The sequence below is a fragment of the Zonotrichia leucophrys genome, chromosome 4 (assembly GCF_028769735.1).
Source record: "Zonotrichia leucophrys gambelii isolate GWCS_2022_RI chromosome 4, RI_Zleu_2.0, whole genome shotgun sequence".
Classification (NCBI taxonomy): Eukaryota; Metazoa; Chordata; class Aves; order Passeriformes; family Passerellidae; genus Zonotrichia; species Zonotrichia leucophrys.
The window spans coordinates 39,454,456-39,468,175 of NC_088173.1; the positions used below are offsets into that span (position 1 = coordinate 39,454,456).

Here is a 13,720-nt window from a genome sequence, read left to right on the forward strand (position 1 = left end):
GAAGGAAGGAAGGCAGTGACCCTCCTGTGCTTGGATTCACATATTTCTTTCCCGTTCTTGAATCAGTTTCAGTTGTTCCAGGGCAATTTTATAATCTGATAAATTTTTAGTTGTTTGTTTATGGTTAAAGTGTTTAAAATCATTATATGAGAGAAACAAATTTTGTGCCACTATCATGTGGCTTGTCCAAAGGCTCAAAAATCAGAAGTCAGTTAAAAGGATCCCCATTTTTTAGTTCATGGTCTGCTGCTGCCTGACTCACATTCGATGTGTTACTGCCAGCGCTAACGTCTTAATTTGGCTGAGAGGAAAAGCTGCCCAGAAATAGTCCCTGTGCCCCACCTACAGGCGAATCCAGAATTCCCTCCAACGCTGTGCAGGTCTTAAAAATTCTCTCCTGAGAAGGGGAGTGAAAGAAGGGAGAGGCTCCAGCACTCTCAGCTTTGTTAGCAACCCCAGCTGGGTACATACACTGTGTTTTGAAGCTGTTTAAAGTTGCAATGTGAGAGATAAGAGAGGGTTTTTTTGTCAGTCCCCAAACATTTCCTGAATGAGTATTGACAGTGGCTGTTAGAACAGGTACAGCCTAAGAACAATACTGCCAACTTCTCTACCAGAAGTAGAGATTATTTTCTGGAGTAATTTCCAATCAGAGGTCAGGAATCCTTGCTGTAAATAAAACAGTTAACATAAGGAATTCTCAGTAAAAAGCTCAACTTCTCAGCAGAAGGACACATAATAGGTGTAGGGGGATACAGTATGAAGGTGTTATAGAATGTAATTTTGTCCCCTAAAGAGTTGCAGCTGAACCAATTACAAAAGATCAGGAGCAGGCCTGATGTTAACAGGCCACACCTGTAGCCAGTAAGAACAGTGTTATAAAAGAGTGGATTGGTGGGCTCTGGAGTCAGATGGCTGCTGCAAGGACCAGGAACAGTCAGTGCTTAGAGGAGCTGTCTGTGAGAAACATTGAGGAGGTAGGAAACTCTGGAAATATGGAATCCTTGCATTATAATGATAAGTGAACTCTTGATAGATACAGCAACAGAATAGGTAGAGGAGAAAAGGAGCTCTTCAGGTAATACCATTTGCTATAAATAAATGTATTTTTATGCTTCATGAAAGCATTTTTAGTTGGAAGGGACCTCTGGTCATGGTCCACATGATGGTTTTCTTTTTTCACAGATGGTGGGGTATGGGAGGGATTTGTTTCTATAATCTTTGTCAGAGCTGAAAATTTTTATTGCAGAGGTGCTGAGCAGCAACTTTTCCCACCATATCTTGTCACCATATTATATGGCAGCAATCTTATTCCTATGAATGCCATAATCCAAATGGTTGAAGTTTTAAGGGACCTACGGAGGTAGCTAAAAAGTCCCCAGCTAATTACCATGCACAAATCTGAGTGACCAAGAAAACAAAGAAGCTGCATCTAAAGTTACCACCCAAATTACTGCTTATAGATGCTTCTAGATCCAAAACCCAGTCACACTCTTCCATGATCACCTCCAAAAGAAACAAGGAAGTAATCAGAATATAGTGGCAGCATCTCCCTAACAAAGACAGATTTCTTATAACTGGTGACAGCCCTCTGATGGAGAAATACTGATGGAAAGGAAAAAAGAAATTAAATTGAGTTTTTAAATGTCATTAAGTTTTAATAAAATGAAATATAAATGCTCTGGAAATGTTGGTGGTGTGAGTAAGCACCAGAGAGGAGAACAGACTGATAAGATGCTTGCTGTTGGATGTGACTTCAAAGAGCTGACAGTGAGATCACCATAATTGAGGGGAAATCTGTTTTTTTTCACTGTATGAGAATTAATCCTTACTGACCACCTCACAGGGAAATCATGATCAGGCAAGAGGGACAGCCTGGTTATAACCACACATCTGCACTTCCATAACACAAAACAAGAACAAGAAATTATTAAACTTATGAAACAAATGGCAAACAAATAAAAACATAATTAATGAACAATAAATACCACATAGTTTTCCAACCAGGACTATAAAATAGTCTATTTTCTTTGCTATTTTAATTTAGTAAATTTTTTATAGGGTTCCATAATCCCAGTTTACTATATTTTGACATAACTCGCCTTTAAATAGACTTGGAATTCATGACAGCAGAATGTACATAATGATTGACACCAACAATAATTCATATCAGTCTTTCCAGTAGCAGGGAATGCTGCTAATACAGCTGTTATCTGCAAATTCTGGGGAGTAGCTTTGTTACTCTTTCTCTAATGTTAGAAGCCCTAATATTAAGTGAACTCTGTCCATTTGGTTTTTACTAATATTTCACCAGTAGCTTCTCGCTGAAAGCTAGAAAAAGACTATGTGTGTTGTGGAGATGGAATCAGTGCCACGCAGTGCTGCTCCCTGACAGCCCAGACACTGCTTGGGAAACCGCCCCCTTCTCTTACACGTCAATTACAACTTCTCCACAGAAATAAGCTGTTCCTCTTTCTTCATGATGGGGGTTCTTCCAGCACGTTTTAGTGACACCACAAAGTAAGATCGGCATTTGCCTCCTGCAGAATTGGGAGCTGCAGTTCCTCGGCCATTAGGCAGTGTTATCACCTGCGGCCTCAGGGCCGGTGTTTGCCGCTGACCGCTGCGGGCTCGGCTGCCAGCCACCAGCTTTTACACGGCACTTCCAAACAAACAGTTCAACAAGCAGTTGCAGTTTAACACCTATTCTGCGTTATTTTGCAATCACTGCAATTCTGAATTACTGGTGCGCCCGCGGGAGCTTTCACTCCTCGGCTATGTCACAACCCGCTGCTGGCAGAGCGAGGCGCGGCTCTGCAGGGCACTGCGCACCCCGGGCGCCTCCCAGGGAGGCACTGCTCAGGCCCGGGCAGGGCAGCTGGAGCAGCAGCTCCGGGCTAGCCGGCACCGCGGCCATTCCCAAACGCGCATTCCCTGACATTCATTCCCTCCCTCAGCTCCAGCCGCTGAGGAGCGCGGCACAGCCTACCGCCGCCGGGCGCGGGGGGTTGGCTGGAACACACCAACCCTCCCAAAGCTGGGGGGGCATGGCTGCGCGCTTCCCCCTGACTGTCCCGGGTGGGCGGGGCAGCGGTGATGGGCAGGGCGCACAGCCAATCAGAGAGGCTGACGGGAGGGGCGGGGCAGCCGGAAGCGGCGCCGGGCGGAAGAGCTGCGGGGACTGGGCTGGACGCGCCGGGGCGGGGCCGGGCCGGGCCGGGCTAGGGAGCGCCGCCGGGATACCGAGGGCAGCCGGGAAACGGAGCCGAGGCGGCGGCCCCGCCGGTGATGCGCACTCCGCAGGGGCTGCCGGCCCGCTGAGGTCGGTGCGAGGAGCGGCGGCGGCTGCGCGGCCATGCCGTGCACCTGCGGGAACTGGCGGCGATGGATCCGGCCACTCGTGGTGCTGCTCTACATCGTGGGGCTGCTGGTGGTGGTGCCGCTTTGCGTGTGGGAGCTGCAGAAGCTGGAGGTGAGCGGCGTGGTCGGGCCGTGGGCTGCGGGCTCGGCCCCGGGCAGGGAGCGGCGGGGAGATAATTGTGCTACCTCATCGAAAAAGTGTGGAAATCGCGGGTGCCAGGGGGATGGATCCAGGCTCTGCTCCGTGGTGCCCCCCAATAGGACAAGAGGCAACAGCAGAAACTGATGCCCAGGAAGTTCCACCTGCATACGAGGAAGAGATTCTTTGCTGTGCAGTGACCGCACACTGGGACAGATTGTCCAGAGAGACTGTGGAGTCTCTCCTGCTGGAGGTATTCAGGAACCATCTGGACACAATCCAGTGCCATGTGCTCTGGGATGACTCTGCTTGAGCAAGGAGGTTGGAACAGATGACCCAACATGGTCCCCTCCAACCTGACCCATTCCTTGAAAGGACAGGCTGGAGAAGTGCCATGGTGCTGCTGGACTCATTGTCGTGCTGCTGAAGCCCTAGTGGACTTCAGAGGAACAGAGCAGAGTTTCTTTCCCCTTCTGTTTCCATAATAGTTGGCATTTGAACAGTTGGTACCGTTCTGAAGAAACTCAAGTCAGCCAAGAGTCTCCAAGTGACAAGAACAGGTCAGGTTGGAGGGGACCACAGTGCATCACCTGGTCCAACATTCCTGCTCAAGCAGGGTCGTCCCAGAGCACAGGATGGCACATGATCGTGTCCAGACTGTTCTTGAATATCTCTGGCAGGGGAGACTCCCCACCCTCACTAGACAATCTGTCCCACTGTGAGGTCTCTGCACAGTAAAGGAGTTCTTCTTCATGGTCAGGTGAAACTTCCTGGTCATCAGGTCCTGCCTGTTGCCTCTTGTCCTGTTGCTGGGCACCACCCAGAAGAGTCTGGCTTGCTCCATAAGTTCATCCCAGAACTTAGATTTTGAGACTTAGTTCTAATGCTGGCATTCATAAAGGTATTTCTGTCTGTTTTTGGAGAATTTAGTAGAGCATCTCTGTGGATAGAGAAGCTCCTGTTTCATGCTGGTGGTACTGTAACTGTGATGTGTGAATTACACACATATGATTACATTGCTTCTCTGACAAGAAGTAAAATTTTTTAACCTATCTTTTTATATATTTTTTTATATATTTCTAAAATATATGTATTGTTGAATGTGATACAGGTCTGTGGCCCTGGAGGTAAGCTTTTTCAGGGTATAATTTTCAGGACATAAGGACAGTAAGATCTGTCTTGAATGTGTTTAAAATTTTCTGGTTTAAATTCCTGTTCTGATGCATAGCGCATGTTCAACATAATAGGTGTTTATATCCAAGTTTCTACCATTAAGTCTGATACTTGTAGAGAAACTGATCAGAAGTAAAACTAGAAAAGAACAGGAGACGTGGGATGTTGATGTAAGGTAGGGGATCAGGAAAACGATTCTCATCAAAGGAAACTGACAAGAGTCTCCCATGTTTCTCAGGTTTTGGTACTTAGGATCATTAGTTGTTTTTCAGAGAGCTTTGATTTAAAATTTCAACCCTGTGTTTTAGCAGACATTGTGGTTTTATGTGTCTACATCCATATCTGTTTCAGTTTGTTAAATGAAGACTAATTGATTACTATTTGGAACTTGATTTTAAAGCTACAAAGACTTTAAATCCACAGGTTTTCAGAAACTTTATAATGCAGCACTGAATGGAGACAAGTTACATACATAAAAACAAGGAATCTGTTGTGGGTTTCAGTAAATTAAGTACTGTTTTTGTGGAATGTTTTGTGTACTTGTAATAACTTGACAGTATTAAGACTGAAACTTTGATCTTGCAAGGTTGGAATTCATACCAAGGCATGGTTTATCGCTGGGATATTTCTGCTAATGACTATTCCAATATCTCTCTGGGGAATACTGCAACACTTAGTCCATTATACTCAACCTGAGTTACAGAAACCAATAATAAGGTAATATTTCATGTTTTACCTATGCTACAAATACTGGATTTAATTCAGACTAAAAATACCTTTAGTAATGTAAAATGTTCTTTTTTTGTTGTAACAGGATTCTGTGGATGGTGCCGATTTACAGTTTAGACAGTGTAAGTGTTCCCTGGCTGTTACCAGCTCAATCAAATTCTGTTTGTTGTGGGAGTGAGGGAAAACAGTGTCAGGAAGAAACTGTGCTGCATGGAGGGGGTAGTCCGAGAAACTTCTGGGCATTCCTGTTTATGGAGTATGTCAGAAGCATAGCTCTAGTCATGCCACATTCTTCTTTTGGAGATTTGGGGTTGCTTTTGATAACCTTTCTTAACCCTGTCCTTGAGTATCCTTTATGATGGATGTGGAAGGGGCTGTGACAGGACCCTTATTTTGGGCCTTCCATCTTAATAGCAGAAATGAGAACAGGACTGATCCAAGAGCTGCCTCAAAATTCAGTGCTGTACCTTCCTCACCCAAGTTAGGCTCACTACTAGAATTCTTTCCTGAGTTATTTTGAGTGCTAAAATGATTCCTTTTTGGTTCAGGGGACAAAGGATAACATCCTTTGTGCGGTACAACAGCGTTGTGATAGTCAGAAACGGAGAGCTCTGACAGCTGATCCATAACCAGTTGCACTAAAAGTAAAAAGTTGGGTTTTAGTTTGAAACTCAGCTGTGTGTGTTATTTTGTAGCTGTAGCATTGCTCTCCCCTTGGCCCAGTGCTGTCAGCCCTGTTTGGTCAGTGCCTGCTGGCTCCAGAGCTTGCTGAAGCAGTGTTGGCGTTGGGATCCCTTTTGTCTTTCTCGCACATAACCTTTTGTGTACCTCTCTTCTTGCAGTGGATAGCTTTGAAATACCCCAAGATTGCAATATATGTGGATACATGTCGAGAATGCTATGAAGCTTATGTCATCTATAACTTTATGGTTTTTCTTTCAAATTACTTAACCAACCGGTACCCAAACCTGGTGTTAATAATAGAGGCGAAAGATCAGCAGAGACATCTGCCCCCTCTTTGTTGCTGTCCCTCGTGGGCTATGGGAGAGTGAGTATATCATGGCATCTTCAAGCTCTAGCCTGAGTAGGCAGATACAAACATTTTGTTTTCATATTTAGCAGCATAACAATTGCTGCTTGATGGAGGGAGTTTATGGTTTGTGTGTGTTTGGTCAGCTGTGAACCTCTGCTGAAAGCAGCTGTGGACGAGTGACAGTCTAGCTATAAAACATTATGTGAATTGGACTTAGTTACTAACATGCATGGATTGACTCAAGGGGTGCTGAAGGAAGCTTTCTTATTTTTAAAAATATTAAAAAACCTCTCCTGGAATCTGCTTCTTTTGCTGTTTGCCAAAAACCTCATGTGAAATTGGGAGTAGATTGGGTAGCCTGTTGTTTTTACTTCAGGTGAAGGGCGAAAGGCCTTATGCATCTGTACTGTCTATTTCTGAATGCTTAAACTGATAAAATATCTCTCTCTCAGGAGATTTTGATTTTGATAAAGCTGTTTGGGGTGAGGGGTAGGGAAGGTGGGCTTCAGTGGTCACAGCTTCTTTATACAGTTTGCCATACTGGGCAAAGAGCTTTGGTTCTCTAAAGTGTTTACGGCTATTATTGTGATTTTTAAGTCTCTTACATTTAGACTCAAAGTTTTTCTAACATCTTCAAATGCAGCAAAAATTGCATTCTCTTTGTTTAGCCCTTTGTTTTAGCTTTTCATTGCTAAAATAAGTGAATCATTGAATATTTACTGTAATGTGTCTGTAAAAATCCAGCTCTTTAGTGTATTTTGTGTATGCACACCATATGATGCAACATCTTAAGTCCTGGATGTAGAAGTTGAAATTACCATAAAATTAAAAGTTACCTTAGTAAATCTACTGAGAATAGGAATCATCAATAAGAGAATTGTATTTAAATACCTTGTACAATGAATTTTGTGTTTCTCTTTCAGAGTGTTATTATTTAGATGTAAACTGGGTGTTTTGCAGTACACTGTTGTCAGACCATTTACTACCATCATTGCTTTGTAAGTACACTGATAAATAATTAATATTGATCTTCAGGATATGATTTTGAGTTCCACTGGAAAGAATTATCATGCCCTTTGTATTGGATCAAGGCAGTTTGAAAGCAGACTCGTGTTGCATGCTAAATGTGTCCCAACAATTTGAATCAACTTATGATTTCTGTATGGCTTTTCTATAGCAAATGACTATTTGCAGAATTGAAGTCATAAATACTTTATGCCAGCTTCTGTAATCAGTGGGATAAAATCTAAAGAACTGTTGGGGTGGGAAAAGCATTTTTATTATCTCTTAATTTTTAGATTGTTTTTCCTCCTCCCTTTTTTTCATTGACTTCAATAACTGAGAATTTTTAAAGACAAATTTCTTGTAACTTCTAAATTTTTTTTAAAATTCACATGTGACAAGCTTGACTGTGTGCCTTCATATCATACAGCCTGTGTCTGTAAGGGAACAGTAGACAGTCAGGCATGATGATACTGAAAGCTTAATTTCATGAGCTTTGCATTGATGGTCATTACTGTTAATTCTGTGAGACTGTGAAAAAAGTTGCTACTCACAATGAATATTCATATAAATATTTCTATTTTTTTGTACTTATATATATATATATATATATATATACATGCTGTTGGAAACTGATTCTTGTGCAGGCCCCCAGTGCCCATATTTGAGTACCAGAAGAGGTTTTGAATTTTAAGGATTGACTGATAGAGTGAAGATGTAGCACTTGAGGGAAGTGATCTGTTACTCCATAGTGATTAATTCTAAAAATTCTTCCAGAATTTGTGAACTGGTGGGAGTGTATGATGAAGGAAACTTCAGCTTCAACAATGCATGGACTTACCTAGTTATACTCAACAACATGTCACAACTAGTGAGTATCAGGAGTACATTTTCTGCTCTTGGAATTCATCAGTATTATGTCAATCTTCTATGTGAACTGTTGGCAGTGATGTCTGTACCAGTGTAAATGTCTGGTAATTCATACAGGTAGAATATTTTCTATTTTAAGTCAAAAATGCTGTCTGTTAAATATAATATATGAAAAAACTGGAATACCAGATAACCTAAAGCTTTATTTTTACAATGAAGCTCTATTAAGTAAGCACCTTTCTACCCCAAATTATTTGATGGATGAGGTGGTCTGGCCCAGGCATTAGAGCTGCAGACCTGCCCCTCTCTGGTAAGAGATGACTCCACTTGCTTCCCTTCAGCACTCATGCAAAGAATCATTATGCTAAAAATTCTGTGTTAAAAATGGTGATAACATTCACAGGAAAAAATGGAAATGGTGTGTGCAGTGCTGAGAGTCTGGCCTACCCAACACCTTTTTTTGTTGGGTCAGCTGTCAGATAATGTCAGGGTAAGATGTCAGCCCCTAAAATTGAGAGTTTCATTTTGGAGTCTATGGATTGCTCTTACTTCTCTTGCCAACAGCAGCAGGAGTCAGAACAGCATAACAACTGGGATCATTTGGAAATTCTGTCCTCCTCCTGCTGCCACCCCTGTGTTTGATGGGTCACTGTCACAGAAGGAGCTGTAATTGCTTTCTGCTGTGACAGCAGTCCCAACAGCAGCACCAACTTCTGCGTCCTGGTTGAAATGATTGGAATTTCAGGAATAAAAAAAAAAGGCTTTAAAACAGTCTTTTTTTATATTAAAAAAAAAAAAAAAAAAAAAAAAAAAAAACCAGATAGCATTTTAAGATTGTCTCATGCTATGGCTATGATACTTGTTTTAACTGTAGAGGTGGTCTAACAATTCCCTCACAAAATAAACATGGGTTTGAAAGCTTTCATTCATTTTCTTTTCCTTGTCAGTTTGCCATGTATTGTCTAGTGCTGTTTTACAAAGTACTGCGTGAGGAACTGAACCCTATCCAGCCTGTTGGCAAGTTCCTTTGTGTGAAGATGGTAGTTTTTGTTTCTTTCTGGTAAGTGGATTTTTTTACTTGTTACTTCTTGCTCTCAGGGCAGATTGTAGAAGAGCTAAAAAGGCTGGATTTGTTACTGAAGTTATGGGGCTTAGAATGTCTACCCATAACCTTAGTGAGCTGCAGTGAGGGGAAGAGGGTGCTGCTGTGTTGGAGAGAGCAGTCTTGTTCATTTAAGATTATTTTTTAGACTTGATCTTTTGTAAGGTGATTCTCAAGAACATAACTTATTTTAGACTCTTTATTTGCACTTATTTCAAAACTAATTTCCTTTTAGAAGTAAAAAAATTACTTGTTCAAAATAAGTTACTGTAAGTTAAATAAAAATTGCCACTTGAGCGTTGCTCACACTGAGCTGCTAATGAGGGAGTGTATTTGACTATCAGAGCATTACTCTCTGAGCTACAGCAACATCCTGAAAGAGAAGGAACCTGTTCTAATGACTAACTGGAGCAACAAACTCCTTTAGTTTTCTGTTCTGTTGGTCTTTAGGGTCAGGGATGAATGACATCTCTTGTTAAGTTTGTTTCCTCCTCTTAAAATCCAAGTACATAAACAGAAAAGATTTTAAAAATTCTTCCTATGTATATGTATCACCAGATTTGCTTGCAGATTTTTGGCACTACTGTTACAATTCTAATACAAATATTTCTTATAATAAATTCTCTTTATAGGCAGGCTGTGCTCATTGCATTGCTGGTGAAAGTTGGTGTTATTTCTGAGAAACACACCTGGGATTGGCAAAGTGTGGAAGCTGTGGCTACAGGCTTACAGGTAGGAGCAGATGGTTGTTTCTGGGCAGAAAGGATTATATGTAAGATGACATAGCTGATCTCAAGGAAATAATTGGAAATACTCAAGGAAATAACACAGGCTTGATTAGTAATGGTTTATTCTAAGCTGGGCTAAGTTTCAGCCAATGAGCCCATGTGAGTTTTATGCTTAACACTTCTATATCCATGGCAGAAGGAATGTGCCCCAGTGAAATATGTCTGGATATCCTTGCATTTCTTCTTGCAGGTATTCATTGTAGAGCTGCTGCGTGTTAAAATATCTGTTTCAGTAAAGTCCTGTATGTATGGCTCTCTGAAAGCTCCCAAGACTATCCTGGTGGAAAAGTAGCTGGTGTCAGTATCCCAGGGCAATTGCAGCCTTTCAGTTGTAGAAGAAACCCAGAACTATTTTTCTCCAGTTATGAATGATTAAGTCAGTATCTCTGTCATTGCAGGATTTTATCATTTGTGTGGAGATGTTTCTGGCTGCTATTGCACATCACTACAGTTTTTCCTATAAACCTTATGTTCAAGAGGCTGAGGAAGGCTCATGCTTTGACTCCTTCCTTGCAATGTGGGATATTTCTGACCTAAGGGCAGATATCTCCGAACAGGTTCGAAATGTGGGTAAGTAACAGGATTTGTACAATCTACCAACAGCATCTGTATTTCCAGCTTCATGCCACACTTTTGCCCACCTTTATTGAGAACATTCTGTTACCAATTCAGTGGCAGCTGCATGCCTAGAGGATTTCATGGTTTATCTGGCACTTTTTTCTTTCTAGAATTCCTGACTGATTTAGTCTAGTTTTTAATTTTCCTTTTAACAAGAAAAGGTTAGGTAAGTTGTTTTTCTCTTAAATGGAAAGACATACTTTTCTTTATTAAAACTAACAATGCCCATGTAAAACTAATACAAAACAAAGACTTATCTTCTAATTTAACATGACTGTGTTCAAAGACTAGTGTTGGAAGGATTAAAAAAATCTTTTCATTTTGCATAATTCTAGGGAGGACAGTTTTGGGCCAGCCAAGGAAAATGTTTTTTGCTGAGGATCATGAACAAAATGAGCATACAAGTTTACTGTCTTCATCTACTCAAGATCCAATTTCTGATGCTTCTTCAATGCCATCTTCGCCCATGGGTCACTATCAGGGGTTTGGACACACTGTGACCCCTCTCACAACACCGACGACAGCCCCTGCAGTGGATGGGATTTTTAACCCTTCTGCCAGTCAGGATGCTGAGGAATCCCCTGAACTAGAGAATAACTTGGCAGACAAAGCTCTGGAAAAAAGTTAAACTTGCCTTTTCTTTGAATGTGTCAAGGAGTCATTACATACTTGCCACACGTGTCCTGTTAACGCATACTGTTAAGGATGGAAGTTGGAAAGCTTGGGAAAGCTGCTGCATGGACAGGAAGAGGATATGGCATGGCTATAACTGACATCTGAATCCAGAATCTATGATGGATGTGAGCATCTGTGAGTACCCCATGGATATGAAACACGCACACTGTAAAGGTTTCTGCATAAATTTAAGCATCATCTCCTTAAACTGCTAAATGCTTCCACATCATATCAAAGTTACACTGAATTTCATTAGTGCAAAAGAAACATTAAAAAAAAAATCCTCTGCGCATATAAAAATGAAGTGCAGGTACTACTAGCAATGGGAAAGCCTAATTTCAGGAATGTATTTTAAGGAGAGCAGTAGCAAAAACTGTTTGTGTTAACTTTGCTTGTCTTAATGATGGTTAACTTCCACAGCCAGTGCTGAATGGAATGTGAATGGGTGAAATGATAGCTTCTGTACAGATGCCACCTTCTTCCCATTCCTACATAGCTAAATCAAGTCCCTTATGAAGATAGTTACTACCAAGCATTAGTAAAGAATCTCTACAAAGAAAACATTCCCTGCAGGCCTTGCTATCATGCCCAGATCATGTGGTTGGTGTATCTGTTGTCTTTGAGGCTCATAGTTTGTAAGTCTTTTATATCCAGAAGAGACAGCCAGGATGGTAGGTTTTGGATTAATACTTTACCTTGACTATTCTTTTCCCTAGCCTTCTAAAAATAAGAATCATGGTTACTTACCTTAAAATACATGGAGGGGGAATGAAGGATATTGAAAAGGAAGTAGAAAACAAAACTGATTTCTTTATTTTGGGCTGCAGTAAGTTCTTTAACACTTAAGTTTTTTTAAGCTGTTAAAGCAGGATATCTTCTGTCTGTAGTAATTTGTGTTCTTAAATTTGTGTCCGTGTGTGATTGTATTATGCTTCTAGTATAGCCTGGATTCAAATGTAATTGCTAATTTTTTCCCCAGAGAAGATCTTTGCTGAGGTAAAACTATGTAGTAATCTAATAACAGAGTTACTAGGGCTAGATTTCAGCCCAAGAAGCAGTACACTTGTATCAAAATGTTACTTTGCAAAAACTGACACTGTCAGTTTTTTGTTTTTATCCCATTATCAGATTTTTACTATTATTGCATGTTTTCAATCTGACAAAAACAACCAAACCAGTAGAGTACTACTTTTTAAATGACAAGATCTTAAGTTTCTTTTTCAGCATTGTTAGCATTTCCAGGATAAATGTTTAGCTTCTGGCTGTCAGTAAATTCATCTTAAGTGCTTCTTTTGCAGTACTAGTGTGATGTAAATATTGCGCCTTACTCACTAGGCTGCATATTTTATAGCTGAGTATGTACTTGCTGTATCTGAAGTTAGTGAGAAAGTGAAAATCATGATTTTCCATATGCCAACTCATTGCCTTTGTTGTAAATAAGCAATTAAAGATTTTATTTAAACGGTTCACCTTCGATCAATTTGATTTACTATTACAGTAATTTAAGAGTGTGAATGACACATGACTACAACCATCCTCATAGAAGAAGAGGATCTTAAGTAGAACTGCTGCAAGAGTTTGTGCTTTCAGTATTTCATGGCTTGTGCTGTAAAGGGAATTCTTGTTTGGGTTTATAAAGAATCAGAATCTGTAATCTATGATCCCAGGTATCACTTATGCATGTACCAGCTTTGCTCTAAAAGGAAACAACTTGTACAGGTTCACAGTGCACTGGGACCTCCGTGCCCACTGCAGCACTACCAGAAATAACCTGATTTCCTGCATCTATACAGGTAAAAAGGGGCAGGGGCAGGAGGAATATCTGAGGGAGCAGGGCTGCTGCAAGCAGAGTAGCTGCTCTAACTCTTCAAAAACCTCTGGAGACATTTTGTTTTAATACTTGAAGTTTATCTGTTTGGTGTAAAACAGGTTCAGAGAGGACTTTGATAGGAAAACAGATTATTTAAGTGTCTTGGTTAATTCTTTCAGGGTATTTATTGAAAGCTACTAAGTTATTATTATTCAATTATTCTGTTTGCACAATATAATATTCCTGCTTGTTTCTTTCTGGGAGAAAAGTTATTTTTTTAATTGCAGCAGCTTATAGGATTGTACCTTTCCCTAAAAACTGCCATTGAATTTAAAAAATAAATACAAATCTTGCAATGATACCTACCCTGTCTTTTGAAAACCACTACCACAGTATTCCACAGCAAAACCTATCACAATTA

At 40.9% G+C, this 13,720-nt stretch overlaps 1 protein-coding gene across 1 annotated transcript; it reads left to right on the forward strand.

The window, feature by feature from the left end:
* The first annotated feature begins 3,212 nt into the window (after positions 1-3,212).
* Positions 3,213-12,958, forward strand: TMEM184C (transmembrane protein 184C). Its single transcript, XM_064711235.1, has 10 exons — positions 3,213-3,472; positions 5,259-5,389; positions 5,487-5,523; positions 6,244-6,449; positions 7,358-7,432; positions 8,214-8,307; positions 9,254-9,366; positions 10,041-10,140; positions 10,595-10,766; positions 11,150-12,958. Exons 1-10 carry the CDS (start codon positions 3,356-3,358, stop codon positions 11,440-11,442), a joined length of 1,338 nt encoding a protein of 445 aa, XP_064567305.1. The 5' UTR covers positions 3,213-3,355; the 3' UTR covers positions 11,443-12,958.
* Positions 12,959-13,720: the final 762 nt, after the last annotated feature.